Source organism: Peromyscus maniculatus, chromosome 1 (genome assembly GCF_049852395.1).
Source record: "Peromyscus maniculatus bairdii isolate BWxNUB_F1_BW_parent chromosome 1, HU_Pman_BW_mat_3.1, whole genome shotgun sequence".
Lineage (NCBI taxonomy): Eukaryota > Metazoa > Chordata > Mammalia > Rodentia > Cricetidae > Peromyscus > Peromyscus maniculatus.
The window spans coordinates 163,647,130-163,674,812 of NC_134852.1; the positions used below are offsets into that span (position 1 = coordinate 163,647,130).

The 27,683-nt window shown below is 38.4% G+C and overlaps 2 protein-coding genes across 3 annotated transcripts in view; one reads left to right on the plus strand and one right to left on the minus strand.

The window, feature by feature from the left end:
- LOC143270372 (membrane-spanning 4-domains subfamily A member 4D-like) overlaps window positions 1-27,683 on the plus strand; it is a 51,881-nt gene that overhangs the window by 19,564 nt on the left and 4,634 nt on the right. Inside the window, exons 1-4 of one of the 2 annotated variants that reach the window (XM_076560173.1) lie at window positions 19,856-20,158; window positions 22,248-22,407; window positions 24,423-24,542; window positions 26,788-26,844. In XM_076560173.1, coding sequence (XP_076416288.1) covers window positions 22,264-22,407; window positions 24,423-24,542; window positions 26,788-26,844 — 321 coding nt within the window. In that variant the 5' untranslated portion in view covers window positions 19,856-20,158; window positions 22,248-22,263. Of the gene's footprint in view, window positions 1-19,855; window positions 20,159-22,247; window positions 22,408-24,422; window positions 24,543-26,787; window positions 26,845-27,683 lie in introns of those variants that run through there. The other variant, XM_076560170.1, reaches the window with a different exon arrangement.
- On the minus strand, window positions 445-12,868 carry LOC143270371 (membrane-spanning 4-domains subfamily A member 4D-like). Its single transcript, XM_076560162.1, has 7 exons — window positions 12,556-12,868; window positions 10,333-10,492; window positions 8,204-8,323; window positions 5,902-5,958; window positions 4,478-4,606; window positions 2,420-2,521; window positions 445-792 (listed from the first exon to the last, which is right to left on the minus strand). The coding sequence occupies exons 2-7, from the start codon at window positions 10,474-10,476 to the stop codon at window positions 646-648; spliced, it is 699 nt and encodes a 232-aa protein (XP_076416277.1). The 5' UTR covers window positions 10,477-10,492; window positions 12,556-12,868; the 3' UTR covers window positions 445-645.

Below are 27,683 nucleotides of genomic sequence, written 5' to 3' on the forward strand. Positions count from 1 at the left end.
GAGAGACAGAGATACAGAGAGAGCTGCATAGTGTGTGCGCGTGCATGCGCGCGCGTGTGTGTGTGTGTGTGTGTGTGTGTGTGTGTGTGTGTATTTAGGAATCAGTTATCCTGATTTCAACCACTTGTCTTCACTGTAATTTTTCGCCATATTAATTAAAGTATACACTATGGTATTATGTCATGCACATACTCATACAGATTAAAATTGGTTGCTATAGTTAATGGTTTAATTTGCCTATTGTCTTACATACTTTATGTGTATTTACATGATCATGAGTAGCTAAATCTACTTATTTAGCAAAAGCCTCAAATAAAATGTACTGTAGTCTTCAGTCTTTTTGGAGACCTCATATTGCTAACACATTCTTTTTCAGTTTGCATTTAAAACTTCTTTGCCATTTCAATACCCTTGTACATACAATGAACGGAAGATACTCAGGTGTTGTTGGCCGAGTAAATGCTTGGGTTTATTTATTTATAACAGGTCTGATACTCCCACCAAAAGCCAGTGCAACGAAGCATTAATTTCCCAGGGAAACAAACAATAAGAACATGATTCTGAAATCACATACATGCATGCAGGCATGCACACATGCACACACACACACACACACACACACACACACACACACACACACACACATCAGAATTGGACTCTTCCTCCAGTGGGATTCTTGTATAGATTTTCCGGAACTCCTTGTTGTTGGTATACTGTTGGTACCAATGGTTGAAGTGGCATGGGGGGTGCTGCTGCTGACACAGCAGGATTTGCTGGCAGAACTACCACAACCTGTGAAATGAATCACAATGTCACTGAGTCACCCAGTATACTCAGAGCTTCTTTCTCCTTACACTACAATGTCACCTTTACTGGTGTCTACACTGTTGCTACTGAATTGAATCCTACATCACCCTGGTTGGTGTCTCAGGCATAGGTCAGGTGTTGCACACATAGGATGCTCATTCTACAGCAGAGTTTGACCAGAGAAGCTGGTGTTTGCAGCCACATCTTGGAGCATGAATCTTCCATGTAAACAGCTTAAGTGAATCAAGGTGTTGTGGAAAATGACAATGGTGTTCTTCCAAACTAGTTTACTCCTGTTGACAGCAGCACATCCATTCTGTGACCTGACAGACACGAACAAAGTTCTGCAAACACGACAGTGGCCCAGAATGGCAGAAGTGTCATGAGACTTGGGAAAATCCTGTCCTTCACAAACTCAAGTGATGTGGGGCAGTGGTAGAATGAAGAAGATGTTCATGCTTAAGCATCACATGTCCCTAGGCCACTGCTTTTGTGGGTTCACACAGGAGGTCAGCAGGCACAGCATCGCTCAGCTCTAGGGAGCAATTGCTAGGTTTCATTGGCTCCTTTCTCTATTTGAAGCTTTGCAACTTTGAGGACACTCCTGGCATATAATCCTCATGGTCTACTTCCTGGTCTTTTTTTCTTCTGATAAGTCTGTCACTTTCTTATCTCTATGTAACCCTCTTCCTCCTCATGGCTCAAGATCATCTGCATCAGTTCTTGGGGAAAGACAATGGCCAGGTGTGCATGAACTGAAACTTTCTCATAAACAACAGCCCAGTCAACTCCTGAGCACATTTGATGCAGGACAACAGGGTCTTGAAAGGAGGGATTAGAGCAGAGGAAAAGGAGTTGGATTTGATCAAAGCACATTATCTGCAGTTATGGCATTCTCAAACAATAAAGATTAGCACATGAAAGAAACCAGTACACAGAAGAAGACAGGAAAGCCTTTTCCACCTGGGTTTCATCTAAGGAATAGAGCTTGCTAGGTGGGGATGGTTGGCAGTGAATCTGTGAGACACAAACAGAAGAGGCAGGATCTCTCACGGTCCTGTATAGGGTGCTACATTCTGTGGCTGGAAGCCTTTTGGATTCTTTCTACACCTCACAAACCCACTTCCATTCTTTGGAATACTTTTCTTTTGCTTAATAAATTATCTCTATCTCTATTTCTAAGCACGAGTCCCTGGCACAGTCCTTTGCTCTGAAACACACGATTTGGAATTGGGTAACCTCTGAACTCAGATCTGTGGCTTGGCAATCCTAAACATGTTTTTCCAGACCTCTGGGTTTTCTCAATCTTTCTCTCCATCTCCCCTCTGCCTAAAGGCTGCAGATATTTTCAGCTGGTCTGTCCTGTTGTTTTCCCTCCCCCAAACTGTTATAAAAATGTTCCTGAGCTCCCTTCTGAAACTAAAAACCCCAAAGGGAACCTCAGTTTCTCTGGTAAGCCTATGAAGTCTGAGCAGAGGACCCAGCTAATGGTCTTGACTTGAGGAAGGTGAGAGACAATGATGATGTGTCCTTGTTAGCTGATAGATTTATGTGACTGATTATAGAGCAATAGAGATCTACTGAACATCATTTAACCAGGACTGATACTTACCTCACTGGAGGTACAACAGGATGCCTTACACCCAAAGGCAGCAATGGACACAGTAATGCAGAATCCTAGCACATTTAAAATGAACATCAAAGCATCCATACCCTAAAAACAGATTCATACAAAGGAATGTGAAGAGTTAGTGGACATTATAAGTTTGAAATATGCCCCCCTTGACTACCATGCCAAAAGAGGAATGACCCTAGCCAGGGATTTAGAAATCCAGCTTTTGATATGGCCCAACCCTTAGACAATTTCTTGGCCTCCTGAATGTCATTTATTTTTTATCAATTTTTTATTATTAAAAATTATCAGGATCCCAGAGTCTGCTATGCTCTGGTGCTAGAAATTTCACATGGAGAAAAATCATAATATTATTCCACATTTGAAGAGAATGGTCTTTCAGGTTGGCTTTCTAACCAAGCCCTGGAATGGGGAGTTAGTAGTTTGCAGTGGGAACGAAGGTTGTTTGTTAGATAATATAGGCAGACTATCCTGGCCTGCGCAAGGTGTCCAAGTTTTTACAACATCTTTACAAGTAGAAGCAAGATGCTGAAGAATCAAAGTCCTAGAGCCTGAGGAGGCTGCAGTACTTGCCTTGAAAACAGAGGACAGAATGATGAGCCAAGGGATGGGGTCAGAATGTGGAAACACAAAAGCCAAGAAAATTACCATTCCCTAAATTTCCCAGGCAGGACAACAGCCCTGTCAACATTTTGATTTTATGCAACTGAGACTCATTTTGAACTTCTGTCATCCTGTAATATATCTGGATTATGCACTTAATTGGTAGCAATTATCACAGCTATGATAACTGATTGCTGTTGAACCCGATGTCCCTTAGTATTCAAGGCACTTGACTTTGTCTGATTCTTCACCAAACCACAGGATCAAAATGGAGGAACAAAGGTAGCACATTTGTTCTGAATTCTCTTGCCTTGTACTGGTGCCTGGAACTGCTGGGTTTGGATATTCTGTCTTTTTCTCTCAGTGATCAGAAATGCTCTCTCTGCTATAAATTAGTCAAGAGATTGGGAGCTTGGCACATGGAAATACTGACTCAGCAGGCCCTGAGAATATTTGCATTTGTTGTTTTAATCCTTGCTCCTGCCTCAACAGATCCAGTAGTCTCTGTGTTTCAGACATTGTGGCAGGCACAAGGGGAGAACAGCAAGTAGGAGAGTTGGTAGCCTTGTCCTCAGAAGTGTGACCATCTAGATAGGTAGATTAAATGTTTCTTTGAGGGTCAGGGAGCACAGAAGTTAGGTCTGTATGCCTCATAATCTCCCTTACAGATATTTCATCACTCTTATGTGATTCATAAATAGTCTCACATGACATAATTTAATTTACATAAACAAGCATAGGCTGGGCCTGGTAGCTCACAACTAAAATCCCAACATTGAGATGAGATGGTGATTTTTAATCCAAGGACAGTCCAGGCCATATAGCAAGACTCCCATCTCCAGAAATATCAAACAAACACACAAACTGAAGACAGCAATATAAACAAAACGAAAGAAAGATTTTCAACATAAGTAGCAGTGTATATGTGTTTATAATATACTACTTTAAGATGTAGAGATTGTTATTTTTCTAAGTTACTTTGGCTGATCATTGGCAATTCCATGTGGCTTATTCTGATGGTTCCAGGAAACAAGTACTCTATCTGTTCTTTCTTACAAGGAGCTCACTCTTTTAAATCTGCTTTGTAAAATCATAAGGTATACAATATACCTTTCCTCCCAAGGGGTTTGAACTCCCACTATTAGGAACTTGGTTTTATTTTGTATCTCTCTGGAGTGCCAACTCAAGATCTGACATGACATATGGGTCCCCATGTCTGTGAACTAGCCACAATAGTCGGTTTTTTTTTACTTAGTTATAGACAGAATGGAAATAATCTGATGTCACCTGATCCCTAAATAAATAACTGTTCTACTTCCCAATCATCCATACCTCCCCAATGTGGTTTACAATCAGAGGGTTGATGGTTGCTTTTGCGAGAGTCAATGAACCCTTGCCTCCACTGTGGCATCCCATCAGCGATGAAGTACTCACCACAACAACTCTGAATGTATAAGAAATAGCAGTAGCAAATGCATTTGAAAGCACACTCATGAAACCGATTATACTTGTTGCTGCAGCCACCACAGAGCTAATGGTGTTCAAAGTTATACTGCTGGTGACCTAGAAAGGAACAGGAATTAGTTAATTCAGTTGTATCCTTGGTACAGCTCCATCGATATTTGAAATATACCATGACTTTATTAATGCACTTCATCCTCTTTTTGCCAAAAGTAGAATCTGTGTCTTTCCTTATGATGTCTTTACTTCCAATCCCTTGCCAAAATCAAAGCCTTGTATTGTTTTTCCTAAGACTAAATTCTCCAGATGATTCTCAAGGGCACAAGATGCTCTTCAAATTTCACAGTGAAAATTTCAGTTTTGACACGTTATCTGGAAAGCCGTGTCTGTCATTTCCCACCAGACTCTGCTACAAATGCCTGACTATTCTTGTGTGAATGCTGACAGTCACTCATGCCCATCTCCCTCTTGCATAGTTCCTCCTGTGCTGTAGATTTGGCTCCACAATTCTCTTCTCATGGTTCAGCACAACGAATTTTTTTTTTTTTTGTATGAAGTAAAACTACTCAGGAAACTGAAAGTTTGCTGTGTCTCTACATTTTACTGGTCAAAGCTGGTTAAAGATGCTAAGGAGGTAGGTAGGAGCCCAGGTGTAGCAAGGTCATCTTGATCATGCTACAGAAGTTGATGTTTACCTATTTCAGGAAGGAAAACTCAAATGCAGCTTTTAGTTAGTGAAATAATTGCTGGACTCTTGGCTGTTGCCTTTTATCAGTTTTATGACAGAAATCCTGTTGTAAATATCTTTTTAAAATCATTATTGTTTTGTATGTACAAATTTCGTCTACATGTATGTACATGCCTGGTGCCCACATAAATCAGAAGAAGGCTTCAGATCCCCTGGAATTGGAGGTCTGTGGACCATCATGTGGGTGCTTGGAATCAAATCCAGGTCCTCTCTAAGTGCTCTTATTTGCTGAGCTGTCTCTATGGCCTCTGTAATTTTTTTTTTAATCTGTCATTTTGGATACATTTGTAGAAGCCATTTTAACCTGTCAGTTAATGATGTTATTGCCACTGCAAATATTTGATTTCATTGTCACGGACTGGATCTGAAGTTTCAAGGTTCATCTGTCTAACCCTACCTGACATTCCTCCTCCAGAATTCACTGCACCAGAACCAAAATTCTCCCAGCATCTGCCTTGACACAATATCCACTCAGATGTGATGAGACCTATTATGACGCTATAGCTCAGCTACACATTTGAAAGCAAGATCCTTCTAAAACCCATAGCCTTGGCCTTAGGAAAATAGAATCAATCCCCTTTACATTTTAGCAGAATGCATACTTGATAAAATCATTCACATTTTATGGCAAAACAAAACAAAAACATACCAGTCCCTTTGTAGTTCTCACTGCTGCTGCAATGGACAAGGACCCTGAGAGCATGAACTGGTCATAAGAGGGAAAATTCAGGTTAAAAACTTTATACAGTTATAAATCATAGCATGCTGGCACTCACTTCTAACTCAACTAGGTCTATTAAAGTGATCAGTTGTCTTCAAAGCAGTATTAGTTGTCACACACCCTCCCCTTACCCACAGCAACAGGGGAGTAAGAGGAAGACATTGGAAGAATCAAGGTTTTCTTTGTCAAATATGCAATTATCATCCTACCAAAATTGTTTAAAAGCAATGAAGACTAGAACTCCCCAGTCTGTACAACATGATTTTGCCCACATGCCCCCCAAGCTGAAGAAGTTAGCCAAACAAAAACAGACTAGAAATTATTTTTGCTGGAAATATATCTTGGAAGCTGTAAATAAAATAATGGCAAAAACTGAATTCTATATTAGATGATCACTGGAATATTGTATCTCATTTGAGTCTATCAATTTGGCAATTATTTTCAATTTATTCTAAATGACTGCTGTCAACTTGATTGAATTGACCTCTTTAAACTACTTAGCTAAATATACAGATGTCTGCATTTGCTTTCCAAATTTTGGTTTAGAAGATTTAAAAGTTACTGGGAGAATCAGTAGGATCACACCATTGAAACTAAAATCAAGATACAGATGGGGCTGGGGAGATGGCTGTCAGTCAAGTGTTTCCCCTGCAGGCCTGAGCACTTGAGTTCCATCCTCCATCATGAACTATGAGAGTGGTTGCCAAGATGATAATGAATAGGAAATAAAGATGGACACAGAAAACTATAGGGAGGAGATATATGAGATTCTGAGTCCTCATTCATGTACTGAATAGATTTTGAGTATATTCCCTTTTCCTACTCTCATTTTTTTTAAATTTAATTTAATTTAATTTTACAATACCATTCAGTTCTACATAACAGCCACAGATTCCCTTGTTCTCCCCCTTCCTGCCCCCTTCCCCCCAGCCCACCCCCATTCCCACCTCCTCCAGGGCAAAGCCTCCCCCGAGGGGTTTATATGAGCGAGAATTGTTGAAACCATGGTTGGATAAAGCACAGGGACAAATAGCCAAATGAATGGAAACACATGAACTATGAACCAAAGGCTGAGGGGCCCCCAACTGGATCAGGCCCTCTGAATAGGTGAGACAGTTGATTGGCTTGATCTGTTTGGGAGGCATCTAAGCAATTGTACCAGGTCCTGGGCTCATTGTTTGAAACCTGAGGTCATTTTTTTTTATTTATAAATGATGATGAAAGCAAATCTCTCAGAAATTGGAGTGATTGGTTGAAGAAGAACATTACATACAAAAACATTTAGTAATAGGCCCGGATTATAATGCAATGAAAGCTATTACTGGTGTTATGAGTATTATTATTATCATATTAATATTATTATATATTATTATCATATAATAATTGATATTATTATTTATACGTAAAGTGCCATGCAACTTTGAAAAGTATGGGAGCCTGTGGCATTCCTCAAATTTTTTGCACTCCTTAAATATTAAACACCTGTTGCAAATAGGAAGAGAAAATTAAAGCATCAGATTTACAAAATAACTAAATTTTCTCATTCTCAAGGTTATCAATAAATGGAAACCTTACAACACTTGAATGGGATTCTCAGTTGAAAAATAACCAAGTTTATGAACTTTACTGAGAGTTGATTAGGCAGACTCTGTGAATCATCTGCTTGGTTCTGTCTCCTCTCTCTTGCTAACACCGCCCCCTCATTTCACTCCTTTCAGGAGCTTCAGAGTTCAGTGATCCCTTCCCAGCTAGAGACATGGATCTCAATTTCCCCAAATGAAGATGCAAGTTGGTTGTCCTTGGGCTTAAGAGTAAACTTGTAAACTCTTCATGAGTAATGAAATAGATACATTAACATGTCAAATTGCTCTCTGATCAAGATGTGATGACATTCTTGTATCACTGAATAACCAACCCTAGGAATGACTAGCATCTGGACTCCTGAGGAAATTAGTTGTGCCCATGCTTAAGTAACTCTTGTGGGTGTACAGGACTGCATGCTGTCACAGTATTCTAAATGGCATATTAAATAAACAGTCCACCTAGTTTATGTGAATGGTATGTTGATAGTGTAACATGAACAAGGAAAAAAACTGAATAAGGTTTAGATACACTCTTCTCAAACTTATAGACTACTTGAAAGAGTAGAGAGAGAGGATTCCACCTAAGGTTAGTGGAGTTACAACACAGAATTATTATCTCCAGTTACATAAGATGATATGTCACTCACTGTGATTGACCCCCAAACTGGGGCCCATAGGTCCACTGAAAGGATTAGCCGGGGATATTCCAAATTCATCATTATTACACCCAAGCTGAGGTTTATGAGAGCAATCATAACTTGCATAACCTAGACACAAAAAAGTGAAACATTATCCACCAAAAAATGATGTCCATGCTAAATACTATCAAACCACTAAGTTCCCTTCATCTCTACCTTTAATATTCACAGATGATTTTTGAAATGTGATTCTCTTGTCAGTAGTCTTCATATACAGGAGGGTCGTACTAACTTACCAATTTCCCTTGGAATATCTCTCACACACATACACACACATGCACGCACACACACACACACACACACACACACACACACACACACACACACATTTCAGTAATTTCAAACTTGGAGGGAATTTGTGAGGTTCTTCCCAGAGGCGCTTTTATGATACCCATGGTGCATCTCTATCACTGTTTTTCCTTTGTCACATGCTTACACAAGAAAAACTTGGGAATTAGGAAGAAGTTATTCCAGCAAGAAGCAACTTGAAGGAATAAAATTAGATGCAGAGTGAAGAAAATATGAAAAGCACACACGATCTTCTTTGGGGACTTGGAGCATGAGGAAGGAATGTGAATATGGTGACCTAAAAAATGGGGGAACTCCCTTAGTAAAGACTAGAGAAGATGAAAACAACTTATGAAGATATGTGGAAGGAAATAAGTACAGTGCATAGAAGGAAATGTATAGGCTATAGGAAGAGACTGGAAAAGACATTTACATATTTATGTGTGTGTATATACATATATATATTTCACATGTATGTATGATTTGTAGCAGTAATCTTTAAAGAAAAAGAAGTCATGGATATGGAAAGGAGGGGCAGCATGGGAGGGCTGCGGAAGAACAGGGAGGAGGGAAAGCTTATAATCCTATTTTAATTAATTTTTTAAAATAAAAGAGGATATCTCTAAACCAAGTCAACTCCCTGCACTTTAATTTGTGGGAACCCCCAGAAAGGACAAGAATTTAATCAAAAGGAAAAAATAAAAATAGAGTGAAAACCACTGGAATTCAAAACAGTGAATCAACGGATAAAACTTACAAAACCTAGGTTTATTTTCCTTTAGAGATAGATAAAATCAATGACTTTCTAGGCAAAGTAACTGAGAAGATAAGTGATTAATACTCTCAGAAACCATGCAGGGGATAGTACTGTGGAAACCCAAAAGAAGAGGCCAACAAATCCAATACACTTAGAGGAATTGCCTGAGAATACAATGTACCAAACAAGTCTCAGAAAAAGAAATAGCCACTATGAATAGTCTTATGTCATTATGAAAAGAATTAATATTGCCTAATAATATTATGATTTCCCCTAATTGATATTTAAAGGAATTAATAGAACACAGAGCACTAAGCTCAGAGTTTACAGCACTGGGGAGTGTCTACCTTTATCTCTCCAGTTTTTCTGTACATGTAAAACTGCTCTCAACTGATAAATTCTTATTGATATATTTAAGATATATAAATTCCATGCTGACATAAAACATATATCATGAATAATGACTATTTGAAACAGCTGTCTGCCTAATGGCAGCTACCCAGTGGTTGTAAGGTTGGCCTAGTGAGTACCTTCTGCATTTAGTGACCTTTAACTTGCCCAGGATGTTATTCTTTTGAAGCTCTCTATTTTTTTTAGGTACACTCTTCTGAAGACAGAAGTATGTGGAAAATAGAGGATTTCTCATCTGAGTAGCAGGCAAAAGAAAGGCACTGGAAACGGTTAAGAACAGTATGGGTTTATCAACCAGTGGGTAGGCCTGGGCCTGAATCACAGCAGCAGCTTGCATAGCTTTTGCTCTGCACTGAAGTACATATGATCATCTTGGATGACCCATAGCTTAGAACAGACCTGAAGTTCCTATATTTTAAGCATAATTAAATTTAAAGTCTGATGTGATAGAATAACATATTCATTTGCAAATGATAGATTTGAAAATCAAATGTCAGTGATCTTGAGATGTGTTGATGACTCCGAAGGCAAGTGGGACAGAGTCCTGGTGTAGCTTTTTTATTTTTTTAATCATTTAGATATTTACAAAATCATACTCTCCTCAGATACAAACACATCTTACCCCTAGGACTTTGGGTTCCCCCTTCAAGAATTTCTCCGTGCTCTCTTTCCACAGTTGTGACCTTATAACAGACTTCTCTGAGGGCTGAACATCTCTAGGGACCACCTCTATGATGGTCTGTTCTATTCTTTGCACAGTTGTCATGGCAGCAGAAACAGTCCTGAAATAAGAATGAAATTTTGGATGAACTTCTGTAAATGACTCAATACCAGGTTCCTGCTTAAGGATACATTCTAAACTAAACCCTCCTATGTTACAATAAAAAAATCTAGCCTAGATAAGCTACAAAAATAGTTTTATTCTCTTAGTAAGAGAAGCTGTTCTATTTCTATTTTCTTAGCCTTATTTTGAATGATTATGTGTTTTCTTTAGATAGCAACAAATATTTTGGACTTCATTTTTCAAATCAGTTGTTGAAGCATTTGTACAAGTTGACTTCATTTTCGGGAGTTTTGACCCCCAACTCACTATCTGCTCCAAAATTCATTCTCCTCACACAGTCTGTGGCTTCCATCAGAAACAACCCCTCACCCCCACTGTGTACTACTCAACCTGAAATGCAAGACAGAATTCAAGCAGTATTGTGACTTGCCTTTCACACTCCAGAAGGCAAAGGTGTTCTTAAGGGAACCCAATGTGAAGGGTGTAATCCACTCTAATGCACAACTTTTTCACTTTTTACAAAGAGCCGCTGCCATACCTCTCAGAAATACCTTTAGACCTCAATTGTCTATTAACATTCCCCTTGTCTATTAACATTCCCCTCGTGAGTCAATTACTAAAGAGGAATCTGTAGGGTGAGTTTCTTTTTCATTAAATACAAAATCAAGATACACACACAAAAAGCCTAAATTTCAAGAGTTTGTTAGTAATAGACGATGATAGAGAAATGAAATCTAAGCAGGGCAAAGCCTGGCTAAGATCCAAAAATCTGGAGTTCACACCTAGCTCTTTCATTAAGATGTGAATTTCTGATTAAACAATCTCTGGATTACTTTGACAGCACCTGTGAAAGGGTACACTGGGCACAATTGCTTTCAAGATTGTTTCTGACTTCACACTGCTAAATGTCTGCCCAGCTCATGGCCTGTGTGTCTCCTAAATGAAGCCAAAGATGCTTGGAGACCTATTTCAGGTCACAGTCCATCTCAGAAGCAGACTATAAGCCTATCAGGCTGGGCACTCGGGCTCCATGCTCTGCTTCTCTACCAAATCCTGCATGGATCAAATATTGTCTTAACTAATGGATTGTCAAGATAATATGTAGGAGACAGAGGTGAATATTATGGAAGTAGGTTATTAAGAGTGTGTAAAATGATCAGTCAATAATTTAAATATTGTTTTCAGGTTTTTGATACCCTGGGAATAGAGAAAGAATAGAAAGAAAAACAACCCCACACAGTGTCCAGATGAGGCCTTTGTCTTTTTTCAAACTTTTTTATGTTATTATTTTATTTTTGAGAATTTCATACTTGAGTACTGTATTTACATCATTTCCATCCCACCCTCTCCTCCCTCCAACTTTTCCCACGTTCCTTCACTCCCTTTCATATTCATAACCTCTTTTTCTTTAATTATTATTGTTACATATTCATATTATTATATATAATCTCTCTAAATATGTATATTTATATATATATATATATACACACACACACACACACACACACATACACACAACCTGTGGAGTCCATTTAGTGTTGCTCATATGTATATATTTAGGGATAACCAGCTCTATTGGATAACCCAAAAGGGAACTCATTGTTGGAGAAAACTTATTCTGCCTCTCTTAATAGCCAGTAATTGTTTGAAGTTCTTCATCTAAGGATAAACATGGCAAGATATCCTCAAGGGTACCATAGTGACACTTATATCTTGGGAATAGCCAAGAGCCGTCTAAATGGCCTTACAGAAGACTCAATAGGAGGAAATTCATGCCTGGTACTGTCAACCTAGCCACCTGCCTGTGGCTGGTGAGGTCCTGGACCTGGAGGAAAAAAATATTGCTGCCACTTTCCCAAGCCTTTGTCTTTTCTTTGTTCTTATTCTTTGCATGAAAAACTGCCTCCCAAGGCACATTTAAATGTGTACTCAACTCTAATTCAAAATAATAATGTGTGTAGTGAAAGGTGATCTTATTTTTCCATCTAGATGTTCTATATTCATCCAGTAAATTAAAAGACATCATACTGAAAGCCTAGGAAGGCAAAACCCTGCACCTACCTTCTTCCAGCCTGCAATGTCTGCTGTCTGTGTCTGATGAAGGACAGGCTCTGGGATAGTTCCTCAGAGTCTTTGTTCAGATCCAGTGCCCACCCAACACTCAGCACTCATTCAGCTGAAATTTGCATGCTGCTTCTATGACCTTTCTAAATCATAAAAGATGTGGTATGAATTTCTGAAAAGCACACCTACTTCCTTCTCTTTCTATAAAAGCCGTTAACTGACTTTCGATTTCTCAACTAGGGTGTGTGAGTTTACTGTGAAATACACTCAAAAAGAGTAGCAAATAGGTTTTCTTTTCCATAGAAAGTGAGAATGTTTATTGTGATAAGTGTGAAGCTTTACTCTTTGTAAAACTCTGTCAAAGGAATATAAACAAAATGCTATGATATATAAAATTGTATGACACATTTTTGTATATTAAAATTAATAAAAAGTAAAATCAAAACTAAATAAAGCAGAAATATCAAAATATAACAAATATACAATTTTAAATACTTAACATACTCAGACTAATGTCATTTAGATGGCTTTTCAAAATCTATTTGCAAAAATTTACACATTGCTGTCACTGTGTTTTTCTACAGAATTGTGTATATAGAATTTAAATGTGCTAAGTGTACATGAAACTCCACTTTTGTTGTCAAATAAACATATCTTTTTTTTTTTTTTCTTTTTCCATCACAGGCAATTTATTTTGTTCTATTCATTCACAGTTAATACAGAAAATACTTGGAAACATTTCCATATAATGTTTGACACAGAAATCATCAAATAGAAGTATACAATGTTGACAGGAGGCAGTACATTTATAATTTATAACCCCAAATGTATTTATAAATTAGAAATGGAAAGATCTACAAGTGAAATTATGAAGGTTCACCAAAGTCATTTAATCTGTCAGTTTCTCATTCATTTTTATGTCTTAATAATATTCTATTGTATGAATAAGCCACATTTTATTTCTCTCCAGTATTTGATAGCTATTTGAGTTGTTTTAACTTTTTTACTATTAGCAACACACTGCTGTAAACCTTCATGTACATGTTTCATAGGTGCACATTTTCAGTAGTTTGAGGATATATTCCTAAGGGTAGAATTGTTGAGTAACAGAGTAACAATGTTTTGCATTTTGACCAACCACCAAACTGTTTTGCCCAAGTGGCACACCATTTTACATTCTCACCAAATCCCTGTTTTTAAGGCTCTGATTTTTATACAAAAGCATTCAATCATTCTGTCAGACCAAACCAGGAAAAGTAAGCTATAGTTCAGAGCTGTTCTATTCCATTTACTATGCAAAGCCATTCTTGGCGTTTGCAACTCTCAGACCTTTTGAGTATTCTTGCAGTGTTCACCTTTTCCTCCACCACTTTTTTTTCTTCTTTTTTTCTGGTTTATTTCTATCTATTACAAATGTATAAAAAATCCTCCATCAACGCTGCTGATAGCAGCAGAACCTTGGGAAATATACCTTTGGTTTGCCTCGGAAAAGGAATACATATTGCACTGTAAAGTTTATAAAATTGGCGCAAAACATTGTGATAATGTTACAATACCAATTTTAAGAGTTCAGTGACTAATGGGGAGCCGATGGGATACATGCAGAACTGTGAAAGCGATCTCACTTAGCCAGCTGTACACGTAGACTGTAAATCTACATTCAGATCATTTCTGAACTAAGACTATCATCTCAGTTTATCTGTTGAGGTCAACCAGGAAACCCTAGAATATACCTTGATTTTTGCAAAAAAAAACAAAATAGGGGGAGGGGTTTCTTCAGCATTTCAGTCCACGAGTAACAGTATCCTAACAGGCAAAGTGTTCTCTCACTGTCAACATAGAATGAACTGCTGCTGGAGGTCAACTTGGGCTTTAATTTGCATTAGCACTTACATGCATAGTAGTCCAAGTTGTTGACCTCATGACTTTTAAAAGTAACTCTAAAAAAGTAAAATGGCCCTTCTTGGAAGACTAAAGAAAGACATCCAGCCACAGTTGTAAAAAGTCTCATCAAAACAATATACCCTTTTATGAATTACGCCTCAATTAAAAAAAAAAGGAGCCCCAAATAAGAAGCAGCTCTGAAAAAGAAAATATAACTTAAGATATTTGAAAAAAACAAGGTGAATACAGGTTCAAAAGTAATTAAGATACATTTTCTTGAGGCTATCTAGAATTAGGCTTTAAAGAATTCTACCATTTCAAGTTTACCACTAGTTACTAGATACCTATTTACAAACAAGATATTCACCTTTTTTGTTCCTTTATCAAGAGAAAAATCTACCTTCAGACTATGAGGGTGGTGATGGGGAAGGACTAGAAAACAAGATTCAAACAATCCCATGCAAATATCACATTTTTCAAATGGAAGAACTCCAAACTGCACTAGAAGTTCCAATCACTAAGACACTTTCCATTGAAATGATTTAAGTACAACTACATGGCACCAAGGTTTAGGCCTAATATAGGCCTGACAACCAAGTCCTTGTTTTCTGGAAGAAAGGCCTCAAAAGTCCCACTCAATTCCACATAACAATACTTCAAAGATCAATTAGGTTTTCCTTTCCTTAATATTTTTGTTTTTGACTTCTAATCTTAAAGACTAGATTAAAACTTAGCTCATTTCCCAGAAGGCTTTGCTTCCCTTTGCTCTATGAAAGAGTCCACCAAGACCTCTTCCTCAAAACCATCTAGCCCCCAGCCTCCAGCCTGTGCTTGTGATGCATCTTTCTCAACATCCTGAAAAGGTAATGTAGGTAAAATATGCTCATAAACATTAAAACTAGTTGTTAGAAAGACGTAACTAGCTTTATAATTTAAGTTTTAAAGCATAAATACTTGCAGCTTAATCTGCACTGACAATGATTGTCGAAGCCTAGAATTCAACATTTACAAATTCTCATTCACACACACAAAACACACTATTATCACACAACTTGTGTCTTGAGAGAATCTTCTGCTTTTTAAATCTTTGGCCTCCCAGTCAATCCCAAGTTCAACCAACTTTTCCGAGTTCTGGTAGTTACCTGGACCACTGAGGCATTGCTACAAGACTTCTCTTTTGAAACATCCTTTTTCTCTAGATATTAGGATAGCTACACCAGCTTGTTTCTTCTGTGGTGTATGTTGGTGTGGGATTATCTATTGCTTGATTTTTCATGGATGTGTTTAGCTTCTTTGGGTTGAATTTTCCCTTCTAGTGCTTTCTGTAGGGCTGGGTTTGTAGACAGGTATTGATTAAATCTGGTTTTATCCTGGAATATTTTGTTTACTCCGCCTATGGTGATTAAGAATTTTGCTGGGTATAATAGTCTGGGTTGGCATCCGTGGTCTCTTAGTGTCTGCATGAGATTTGTCCATGATCTTCTAGCTTTCATAGTCTCTACTGAGTAGTCTGGTGTTATTCTGATGGGTTTACCTTTATATGTTACTTGGTCTTTTTCCTTTGCGGCTCTTAATATTTTTTCTTTGTTCTGTGTGTTTAGTGTTTTGATTATTATGTGGCGAGGGGACTTTTTTTTTGGATCCAGCCTATTCGGTGTTCTGTAAGCTTCTTGTATCTTCATAGGTATTTCTTTCTTTAGGTTAGGAAAGTTTTCTTCTATGATTTTGTTGAATATATTTTCTGTGCCTTTGAGTTGGTATTCTTCTCCTTCTTCTATCCCTATTATTCTTAGGTTTGGTCTTTTCATGGTGTCCCAAATTTCCTGGATGTTTTGTGTTATGACTTTTTTGTCTTCAGTGTTTTCTTTGACTGATGAATCTATTTTCTCTATCGTGTCTTCAGTGTCAGAGATTCTCTGTTCCATCTCTTGTAATTGGTTGGTTATGCTTGTTTCTGTAGTTCCTGTTCGTTTAGTCAGGATTTCTATTTCCAGCATTCCCTCAGCATGTGTTTTCTTTATTGTCTCAAATTCATTTTTCAGATCTTGGAATGTTTCTTTCATCTGTTTAATTGCTTTTTCTTGGCTTGATTTGATTTCTTCCCATTTTTTGTTCGTTTTTTCTTCCATTTCTTTAAGGGAGTTTTTTATTTCCTCTTTAATGGAGTTTTTCATTTCCTCTTTAAGGGAAGTTTTTATTTCCTCTTTAAGAGAGTTTTTCATTTCCTCTTTAAGGAAAGTTTTTATTTCCTCTTTAAGGTAGTTTTTCATTTCCTCTTTAAGGAAAGTTTTTATTTCCTCATTGAGGGAATGTTTTATTTCTTCTTTTAGGGCCTCTATCATCTTCTTAAAGTCATTTTTAGGGTTGATCTCTTCTGTTTCTTCTGTCATGGTATGTTTAGGTCTTGCAGGTGTAGAATCACTACGTTCTGATGTTGCCATATAGGTCTTTATGTTTTTGCCTGTATTTTTGCACTGGCGTCTACTCATCTTTTCCTCTGTGCGGTGCAGGTGGTGTCTGTGTCTGAAAGTGCCTCTCTTGTTCTAATTTTTAGTCCTGGTTTAGTAGGGGTTCTCGGTTAAATTGGTGCTATTGGGCTGTTTCTTCAGGGGCAGCTGATTTCGATCGGTGAATTATATACTTATGATTCTGGTGATCTGGTTTGGTGTCTGGGTAGCGCCTTCTTCTGTGTTCCCAGGTCACGTTTTGTTCATTTGTCAACTCCTCAGCTGATCTTGTTTCTTCAGACTTCAAACTGTAGGCATCTGAATCCTCTCCCAGATGGGTTTCAGCTGAGCAGGGTAGTCTCACCAACACCTCCAAGTTGTTGGGTTTCACAGGATTAGCAGTTGGGCCTTGGGTTGTCCCCAGACGGAGTGTCCAGACTCGCCCTGGTTCCGACCCAGGGAGATAGCCTCCTCCCCAGGTGTTGGGGCTAGGGGCGTCCCCGCTCCAAGCTGCTTCCGCCCCTCTCCGTCCCCGGGCCTGTCCACCCCTGTGGCTCGCTGCCACAGGCCCACCTGCGTCCACTTGTCTCCGCCGCTGGGGCTGTATGTCCCTGTCAGCTGCCACTGGGTCTATCTGCTTCTGCAGGCAGCCAACGGGCCTGTATGTCTCTGCCGGCTGCCACCGCGGGCCTACCTACCCCTGCCCGTCACTGCTGCAGGGCCCATCCACCTCTGTGGGCTGCCACCGGGCCTGTATGTCTCTGCCGGTTGCCGCTGGGCCTGTATGTCCCTGTCGGCCGCTGCCACCGGGCCCTTCCACCTCCGCGAGTGGCCGACCTGCGTCCGCCTGTGTCCGCCGCGTGGCCTGTCTACTTCTGTGGGCCAACGCTGGGCCTGAGTGTCTCTGTCAGCCGCCGCCGCTGGTTCTGTCCACCTCCGTCTGCTTATCTTCGCCGCAGGGCCTGTCCACCTCCGTGGGCTGCCGCTGGGCCTAAATGTCCCTGTCGGCCACTGCCGCCGGACCCGTCTACCTCTGCGGGCCGCTGCCACAGGCCTACCTGCGTCTGCTTGTCTCCGCCATCTTCTAGTTGCAAACTTTTAACCCACTCTCTTGGTTCTAATTTATCTTTCTCCCTGCTCTCCTCCCCTGGTCCCCAATCCTTCCCTCAGCCTCTTTCTTCCCCCCAATCTCTCCAATTCTGCTTTCATATCACATCTATTAACCTCTCCCCAACTTTTTGCAGTGTATGGTGATTAATGTAGATACCAAAAATTAGTCAAAGTGCAGAAAACAAATGACTCTGGGGGTCTCAGCCATAAATGGAGGATCTAATCACATCCCTCCCACCAGAGCTCAGGAAACATGGAAATAGGAGGAGGAGACTCTAAGAGACAGAAGTCTGGGAGAACTGAGACAAAATAGAGTCTTCTAGACATGACAGGGCTGTAGCACTCATGAGCACACAGCAACTGTGATTGCCTGCTGAAGACCTGCATGAGATCAAACCTGTCATCATTCCAGCATGGATTGGAAAGGGGCCAAGATACCACCCATAACAAAGAGTTGACAGCAGCTGATACTGGCAACAGTGGGAGAAAGAGTTTTCCTCAGGGATGAGCCCCTAATTGGTTATCCAATAATAGTGGTCAGCCCTGAAGCCATATACACACAAACAACACTAAATGGACCTGACACATTATGTTTATATATTTATGCTTTATTGTTACAAAGATAATTATCAAAGAAAAAGACAGTGAATTAGAGAGAGAATGAGGGGAGGCGAGAAGATTGGAGAGAGGGGACCCGGGGTGGGTTGGGAGGAGAAAAGGGAAAATAATATAATTAGATTTTAATTATAACATACATATGAATGGGCAAATAAGATACTCTGTTGTGGAAATTCAAATGAGGAACAAAAAGTATATACCTTGCCAGGCAGTGGTGGTGCGTGCTTTTAATGCCAGCACTCAGGAAGCAGAAGCAGGTGAATCTCCAACACAGAGAAACCATGTCTCAAACAAACAAAAGGTGTATATCTTGCAAAAGGAAAAGGAGAGCGCTGCTGAAAATTAAGGACACTGATAATAGTAATTCTCCTCTAGGCCCAAGAAGATACACAGCTATACTAGTATCTGACTTGAACTGCCCGATCTAAGTAAGAAACCCTCACTATGGACTCAGCAGAATATATATGTATATAAATAAATATATAGATTATATATGTGTGTGTATAATGTGTGTGTTTCACAATAATTAATGAAGTCATAATTAGAGAGGGCATGGGAGGGAAATGAGAGGACTTGGGGTGGGGATACAAGGAATGGAAATAATGTAAATGCAGTACTGATGTATGAAGTGCAAAAAATGAATTTAGATTACAAAAACCAAAGTAGCCCCAAAAAAGGTCATGGAATTCTTGACAATCTGATTGTAGTAGAAAAACACTAATAAAGATATAATCTTAGGAATTTCCATGTGAGTTTGGATTTCAAATTTATGATCTTAATACCTGTGCTATTATTTCAACCAAGAAAAAATTACCCAGATGTCCCATCATCCCTACAGGGGACCGAGCATTGCCAATATTCCTATACATAAATTCTACTTTAAGATATGTTTATTTGACAACAAAAGTGGAGTTTCATGTACACTTAGCACATTTAAATTCTATATACACAATTCTGTAGAAAAACACAGTGACAGCAATGTGTAAATTTTTGCAAATAGATTTTGAAAAGCCATCTAAATGACATTAGTCTGAGTATGTTAAGTATTTAAAATTGTATATTTGTTATATTTTGATATTTCTGCTTTATTTAGTTTTGATTTTACTTTTTATTAATTTTAATATACAAAAATGTGTCATACAATTTTATATATCATAGCATTTTGTTTATATTCCTTTGACAGAGTTTTACAAAGAGTAAAGCTTCACACTTATCACAATAAACATTCTCACTTTCTATGGAAAAGAAAACCTATTTGCTACTCTTTTTGAGTGTATTTCACAGTAAACTCACACACCCTAGTTGAGAAATCGAAAGTCAGTTAACGGCTTTTATAGAAAGAGAAGGAAGTAGGTGTGCTTTTCAGAAATTCATACCACATCTTTTATGATTTAGAAAGGTCATAGAAGCAGCATGCAAATTTCAGCTGAATGAGTGCTGAGTGTTGGGTGGGCACTGGATCTGAACAAAGACTCTGAGGAACTATCCCAGAGCCTGTCCTTCATCAGACACAGACAGCAGACATTGCAGGCTGGAAGAAGGTAGGTGCAGGGTTTTGCCTTCCTAGGCTTTCAGTATGATGTCTTTTAATTTACTGGATGAATATAGAACATCTAGATGGAAAAATAAGATCACCTTTCACTGCACACATTATTATTTTGAATTAGAGTTGAGTACACATTTAAATGTGCCTTGGGAGGCAGTTTTTCATGCAAAGAATAAGAACAAAGAAAAGACAAAGGCTTGGGAAAGTGGCAGCAATATTTTTTCTTCCAGGTCCAGTACCTCACCAGCCACAGGCAGGTGGCTAGGTTGACAGTACAAGGCATGAATTTCCTCCTATTGAGTCTTCTGTAAGGCCATTTAGACGGCTCTTGGCTATTCCCAAGATATAAGTGTCACTATGGTACCCTTGAGGATATCTTGCCATGTTTATCCTTAGATGAAGAACTTCAGACAATTACTGGCTATTAAGAGAGGCAGAATAAGTTTTCTCCAACAATGAGTTCCCTCTTGGGTTATCCAATAGAGCTGGTTATCCCTAAATATATACATATGAGCAACACTAAATGGACTCCACAGGTTGTGTGTATGTGTGTGTGTGTATATATATATTTATATATATATACATATATATATATGTATATATATATAAATATACATATACATATATAGAGAGATTATATATAATAATATGAATATGTAACAATAATATTTAAAGAAAAAGAAGTTATGAATATGAAAGGGAGTGAAGGAACGTGGGAAAAGTTGGAGGGAGGAGAGGGTGGGATGGAAATGATGTAAATACAGTACTCAAGTATGAAATTCTCAAAAATAAAATAATAACATAAAAAAGTTTGAAAAAAGACAAAGGCCTCATCTGGACATTGTGTGGGGTTGTTTTTCTTTCTATTCTTTCTCTATTCCCAGGGTATCAAAAACCTGAAAACAATATTTAAATTATTGACTGATCATTTTACACACTCTTAATAACCTTCTTCCATAATATTCACCTCTGTCTCATACATATTATCTTGACAATCCATTAGTTAAGACAATATTTGATCCATGCAGGATTTGGTAGAGAAGCAGAGCATGGAGTCCGAGTGCCCAGCCTGATAGGCTTATAGTCTGCTTCTGAGATGGACTGTGACCTGAAATAGGTCTCCAAGCATCTTTGGCTTCATTTAGGAGACACACAGGCCATGAGCTGGGCAGACATTTAGCAGTGTGAAGATCAGAAACAATCTTGAAAGCAATTGTGCCCAATGTACCCTTTCACAGGTGCTGTCAAAGTAATACAGAGATTGTTTAATCAGAAATTCACATCTTAATGAAAGAGCTAGGTGTGAACTCCAGATTTTTGGATCTTAGCCAGGCTTTGCCCTGCTTAGATTTCATTTCTCTATCATCGTCTATTACTAACAAACTCTTGAAATTTAGGCTTTTTGTGTGTGTATCTTTATTTTGTATTTAATGAAAAAGAAACTCACCCTACAGATTCCTCTTTAGTAATTGACTCACGAGGGGAATGTTAATAGACAAGGGGAATGTTAATAGACAATTGAGGTCTGAAGGTATTTCTGAGAGGTATGGCAGCGGCTCTTTGTAAAAAGTGAAAAAGTTGTGCATTAGAGTGGATTACACCCTTCACATTGGGTTCCTTTAAGAACACCTTTGCCTTCTGGAGTGTGAACGGCAAGTCACAATACTGCTTGAATTCTGTCTTGCATTTCAGGTTGAGTAGTACACAGTGGGGGTGAGGGGTTGTTTCTGATGGAAGCCAGAGACTGTGTGAGGAGAATGAATTTTGGAGCAGATAGTGAGTTGGGGGTCAAAACTCCCGAAAATGAAGTCAACTTGTACAAATGCTTCAACAACTGATTTGAAAAATGAAGTCCAAAATATTTGTTGCTATCTAAAGAAAGCACATAATCATTCAAAATAAGGCTAAGAAAATAGAAATAGAACAGCTTCTCTTACTAAGAGAATAAAACTATTTTTGTAGCTTATCTAGGCTAGATTTTTTTATTGTAACATAGGAGGGTTTAGTTTAGAATGTATCCTTAAGCAGGAACCTGGCATTGAGTCATTTCCAGAAGTTCATCCAAAATTTCATTCTTATTTCAGGACTGTTTCTGCTGCCATGACAACTGTGCAAAGAATAGAACAGACCATCATAGAGGTGGTCCCTAGAGATGTTCAGCCCTCAGAGAAGTCTGTTATAAGGTCACAACTGTGGAAAGAGAGCACGGAGAAATTCTTGAAGGGGGAACCCAAAGTCCTAGGGGTAAGATGTGTTTGTATCTGAGGAGAGTATGATTTTGTAAATATCTAAATGATTAAAAAAATAAAAAAGCTACACCAGGACTCTGTCCCACTTGCCTTCGGAGTCATCAACACATCTCAAGATCACTGACATTTGATTTTCAAATCTATCATTTGCAAATGAATATGTTATTCTATCACATCAGACTTTAAATTTAATTATGCTTAAAATATAGGAACTTCAGGTCTGTTCTAAGCTATGGGTCATCCAAGATGATCATATGTACTTCAGTGCAGAGCAAAAGCTATGCAAGCTGCTGCTGTGATTCAGGCCCAGGCCTACCCACTGGTTGATAAACCCATACTGTTCTTAACCGTTTCCAGTGCCTTTCTTTTGCCTGCTACTCAGATGAGAAATCCTCTATTTTCCACATACTTCTGTCTTCAGAAGAGTGTACCTAAAAAAAAATAGAGAGCTTCAAAAGAATAACATCCTGGGCAAGTTAAAGGTCACTAAATGCAGAAGGTACTCACTAGGCCAACCTTACAACCACTGGGTAGCTGCCATTAGGCAGACAGCTGTTTCAAATAGTCATTATTCATGATATATGTGTTATGTCAGCATGGAATTTATATATCTTAAATATATCAATAAGAATTTATCAGTTGAGAGCAGTTTTACATGTACAGAAAAACTGGAGAGATAAAGGTAGACACTCCCCAGTGCTGTAAACTCTGAGCTTAGTGCTCTGTGTTCTATTAATTCCTTTAAATATCAATTAGGGGAAATCATAATATTATTAGGCAATATTAATTCTTTTCATAATGACATAAGACTATTTATAGTGGCTATTTCTTTTTCTGAGACTTGTTTGGTACATTGTATTCTCAGGCAATTCCTCTAAGTGTATTGGATTTGTTGGCCTCTTCTTTTGGGTTTCCACAGTACTATCCCCTGCATGGTTTCTGAGAGTATTAATCACTTATCTTCTCAGTTACTCTGCCTAGAAAGTCATTGATTTTATCTATCTCTAAAGGAAAATAAACCTAGGTTTTGTAAGTTTTATCCGTTGATTCACTGTTTTGAATTCCAGTGGTTTTTCACTCTATTTTTATTTTTTCCTTTTGATTAAATTCTTGTCCTTTCTGGGGGTTCCCACAAATTAAAGTGCAGGGAGTTGACTTGGTTTAGAGATATCCTCTTTTATTTTAAAAAATTAATTAAAATAGGATTATAAGCTTTCCCTCCTCCCTGTTCTTCCACAGCCCTCCCATGCTGCCCCTCCTTTCCATATCCATGACTTCTTTTTCTTTAAAGATTACTGCTACAAATCATACATACATGTGAAATATATATATGTATATACACACACATAAATATGTAAATGTCTTTTCCAGTCTCTTCCTATAGCCTATAAATTTCCTTCTATGCACTGTTCTTATTTCCTTCCACGTATCTTCATAAGTTGTTTTCATCTTCTCTAGTCTTTACTAAGGGAGTTCCCCCATTTTTCAGGTCACCATATTCACATTCCTTCCTCATGCTCCAAGTCCCCAAAGAAGATCGTGTGTGCTGTTCATATTTTCTTCACTCTGCATCTAATTTTATTCCTTCAAGTTGCTTCTTGCTGGAATAACTTCTTCCTAATTCCCAAGTTTTTCTTGTGTAAGCATGTGACAAAGGAAAAACAGTGATAGAGATGCACCATGGGTATCATAAAAGCGCCTCTGGGAAGAACCTCACAAATTCCCTCCAAGTTTGAAATTACTGAAATATGTGTGTGTGTGTGTGTGTGTGTGTGTGTGTGTGTGTGTGTGTGTGTGCATACATGTGTGTGTATGTGTGTGAGAGATATTCCAAGGGAAATTGGTAAGTTAGTACGACCCTCCTGTATATGAAGACTACTGACAAGAGAATCACATTTCAAAAATCATCTGTGAATATTAAAGGTAGAGATGAAGGGAACTTAGTGGTTTGATAGTATTTAGCATGGACATCATTTTTTGGTGGATAATGTTTCACTTTTTTGTGTCTAGGTTATGCAAGTTATGATTGCTCTCATAAACCTCAGCTTGGGTGTAATAATGATGAATTTGGAATATCCCCGGCTAATCCTTTCAGTGGACCTATGGGCCCCAGTTTGGGGGTCAATCACGGTGAGTGACATATCATCTTATGTAACTGGAGATAATAATTCTGTGTTGTAACTCCACTAACCTTAGGTGGAATCCTCTCTCTCTACTCTTTCAAGTAGTCTATAAGTTTGAGAAGAGTGTATCTAAACCTTATTCAGTTTTTTTCCTTGTTCATGTTACACTATCAACATACCATTCACATAAACTAGGTGGACTGTTTATTTAATATGCCATTTAGAATACTGTGACAGCATGCAGTCCTGTACACCCACAAGAGTTACTTAAGCATGGGCACAACTAATTTCCTCAGGAGTCCAGATGCTAGTCATTCCTAGGGTTGGTTATTCAGTGATACAAGAATGTCATCACATCTTGATCAGAGAGCAATTTGACATGTTAATGTATCTATTTCATTACTCATGAAGAGTTTACAAGTTTACTCTTAAGCCCAAGGACAACCAACTTGCATCTTCATTTGGGGAAATTGAGATCCATGTCTCTAGCTGGGAAGGGATCACTGAACTCTGAAGCTCCTGAAAGGAGTGAAATGAGGGGGCGGTGTTAGCAAGAGAGAGGAGACAGAACCAAGCAGATGATTCACAGAGTCTGCCTAATCAACTCTCAGTAAAGTTCATAAACTTGGTTATTTTTCAACTGAGAATCCCATTCAAGTGTTGTAAGGTTTCCATTTATTGATAACCTTGAGAATGAGAAAATTTAGTTATTTTGTAAATCTGATGCTTTAATTTTCTCTTCCTATTTGCAACAGGTGTTTAATATTTAAGGAGTGCAAAAAATTTGAGGAATGCCACAGGCTCCCATACTTTTCAAAGTTGCATGGCACTTTACGTATAAATAATAATATCAATTATTATATGATAATAATATATAATAATATTAATATGATAATAATAATACTCATAACACCAGTAATAGCTTTCATTGCATTATAATCCGGGCCTATTACTAAATGTTTTTGTATGTAATGTTCTTCTTCAACCAATCACTCCAATTTCTGAGAGATTTGCTTTCATCATCATTTATAAATAAAAAAAAATGACCTCAGGTTTCAAACAATGAGCCCAGGACCTGGTACAATTGCTTAGATGCCTCCCAAACAGATCAAGCCAATCAACTGTCTCACCTATTCAGAGGGCCTGATCCAGTTGGGGGCCCCTCAGCCTTTGGTTCATAGTTCATGTGTTTCCATTCATTTGGCTATTTGTCCCTGTGCTTTATCCAACCTTGGTTTCAACAATTCTCGCTCATATAAACCCCTCGGGGGAGGCTTTGCCCTGGAGGAGGTGGGAATGGGGGTGGGCTGGGGGGAAGGGGGCAGGAAGGGGGAGAACAAGGGAATCTGTGGCTGTTATGTAGAACTGAATGGTATTGTAAAATTAAATTAAATTAAATTTTAAAAAAATGAGAGTAGGAAAAGGGAATATACTCAAAATCTATTCAGTCCATGAATGAGGACTCAGAATCTCATATATCTCCTCCCTATAGTTTTCTGTGTCCATCTTTATTTCCTATTCATTATCATCTTGGCAACCACTCTCATAGTTCATGATGGAGGATGGAACTCAAGTGCTCAGGCCTGCAGGGGAAGCACTTGACTGACAGCCATCTCCCCAGCCCCATCTGTATATTGATTTTAGTTTCAATGGTGTGATCCTACTGATTCTCCCAGTAACTTTTAAATCTTCTAAACCAAAATTTGGAAAGCAAATGCAGACATCTGTATATTTAGCTAAGTAGTTTAAAGAGGTCAATTCAATCAAGTTGACAGCAGTCATTTAGAATAAATTGAAAATAATTGCCAAATTGATAGACTCAAATGAGATACAATATTCCAGTGATCATCTAATATAGAATTCAGTTTTTGCCATTATTTTATTTACAGCTTCCAAGATATATTTCCAGCAAAAATAATTTCTAGTCTGTTTTTGTTTGGCTAACTTCTTCAGCTTGGGGGGCATGTGGGCAAAATCATGTTGTACAGACTGGGGAGTTCTAGTCTTCATTGCTTTTAAACAATTTTGGTAGGATGATAATTGCATATTTGACAAAGAAAACTTTGATTCTTCCAATGTCTTCCTCTTACTCCCCTGTTGCTGTGGGTAAGGGGAGGGTGTGTGACAACTAATACTGCTTTGAAGACAACTGATCACTTTAATAGACCTAGTTGAGTTAGAAGTGAGTGCCAGCATGCTATGATTTATAACTGTATAAAGTTTTTAACCTGAATTTTCCCTCTTATGACCAGTTCATGCTCTCAGGGTCCTTGTCCATTGCAGCAGCAGTGAGAACTACAAAGGGACTGGTATGTTTTTGTTTTGTTTTGCCATAAAATGTGAATGATTTTATCAAGTATGCATTCTGCTAAAATGTAAAGGGGATTGATTCTATTTTCCTAAGGCCAAGGCTATGGGTTTTAGAAGGATCTTGCTTTCAAATGTGTAGCTGAGCTATAGCGTCATAATAGGTCTCATCACATCTGAGTGGATATTGTGTCAAGGCAGATGCTGGGAGAATTTTGGTTCTGGTGCAGTGAATTCTGGAGGAGGAATGTCAGGTAGGGTTAGACAGATGAACCTTGAAACTTCAGATCCAGTCCGTGACAATGAAATCAAATATTTGCAGTGGCAATAACATCATTAACTGACAGGTTAAAATGGCTTCTACAAATGTATCCAAAATGACAGATTAAAAAAAAATTACAGAGGCCATAGAGACAGCTCAGCAAATAAGAGCACTTATTGTTCTTAGAGAGGACCTGGATTTGATTCCAAGCACCCACATGATGGTCCACAGACCTCCAATTCCAGGGGATCTGAAGCCTTCTTCTGATTTATGTGGGCACCAGGCATGTACATACATGTAGACGAAATTTGTACATACAAAACAATAATGATTTAAAAAAGATATTTACAACAGGATTTCTGTCATAAAACTGATAAAAGGCAACAGCCAAGAGTCCAGCAATTATTTCACTAACTAAAAGCTGCATTTGAGTTTTCCTTCCTGAAATAGGTAAACATCAACTTCTGTAGCATGATCAAGATGACCTTGCTACACCTGGGCTCCTACTTACCTCCTTAGCATCTTTAACCAGCTTTGACCAGTAAAATGTAGAGACACAGCAAACTTTCAGTTTCCTGA

Excerpts from the sequence above, each read along its gene's own strand:
- LOC143270371 (XM_076560162.1), bottom strand. The coding sequence starts at position 10,476 with ATGACAACTGTGCAAAGAATAGAACAGACCATCATAGAGGTGGTCCCT. Across the intron at positions 2,522-4,477 it reads ATACATTCAGAGTTGTTGTG|GGTATGGATGCTTTGATGTT; the intron begins GTGAGTACTTCA and ends ATCTGTTTTTAG. Across the intron at positions 793-2,419 it reads CCTGTTGTACCTCCAGTGAG|GTTGTGGTAGTTCTGCCAGC; the intron begins GTAAGTATCAGT and ends TTCATTTCACAG.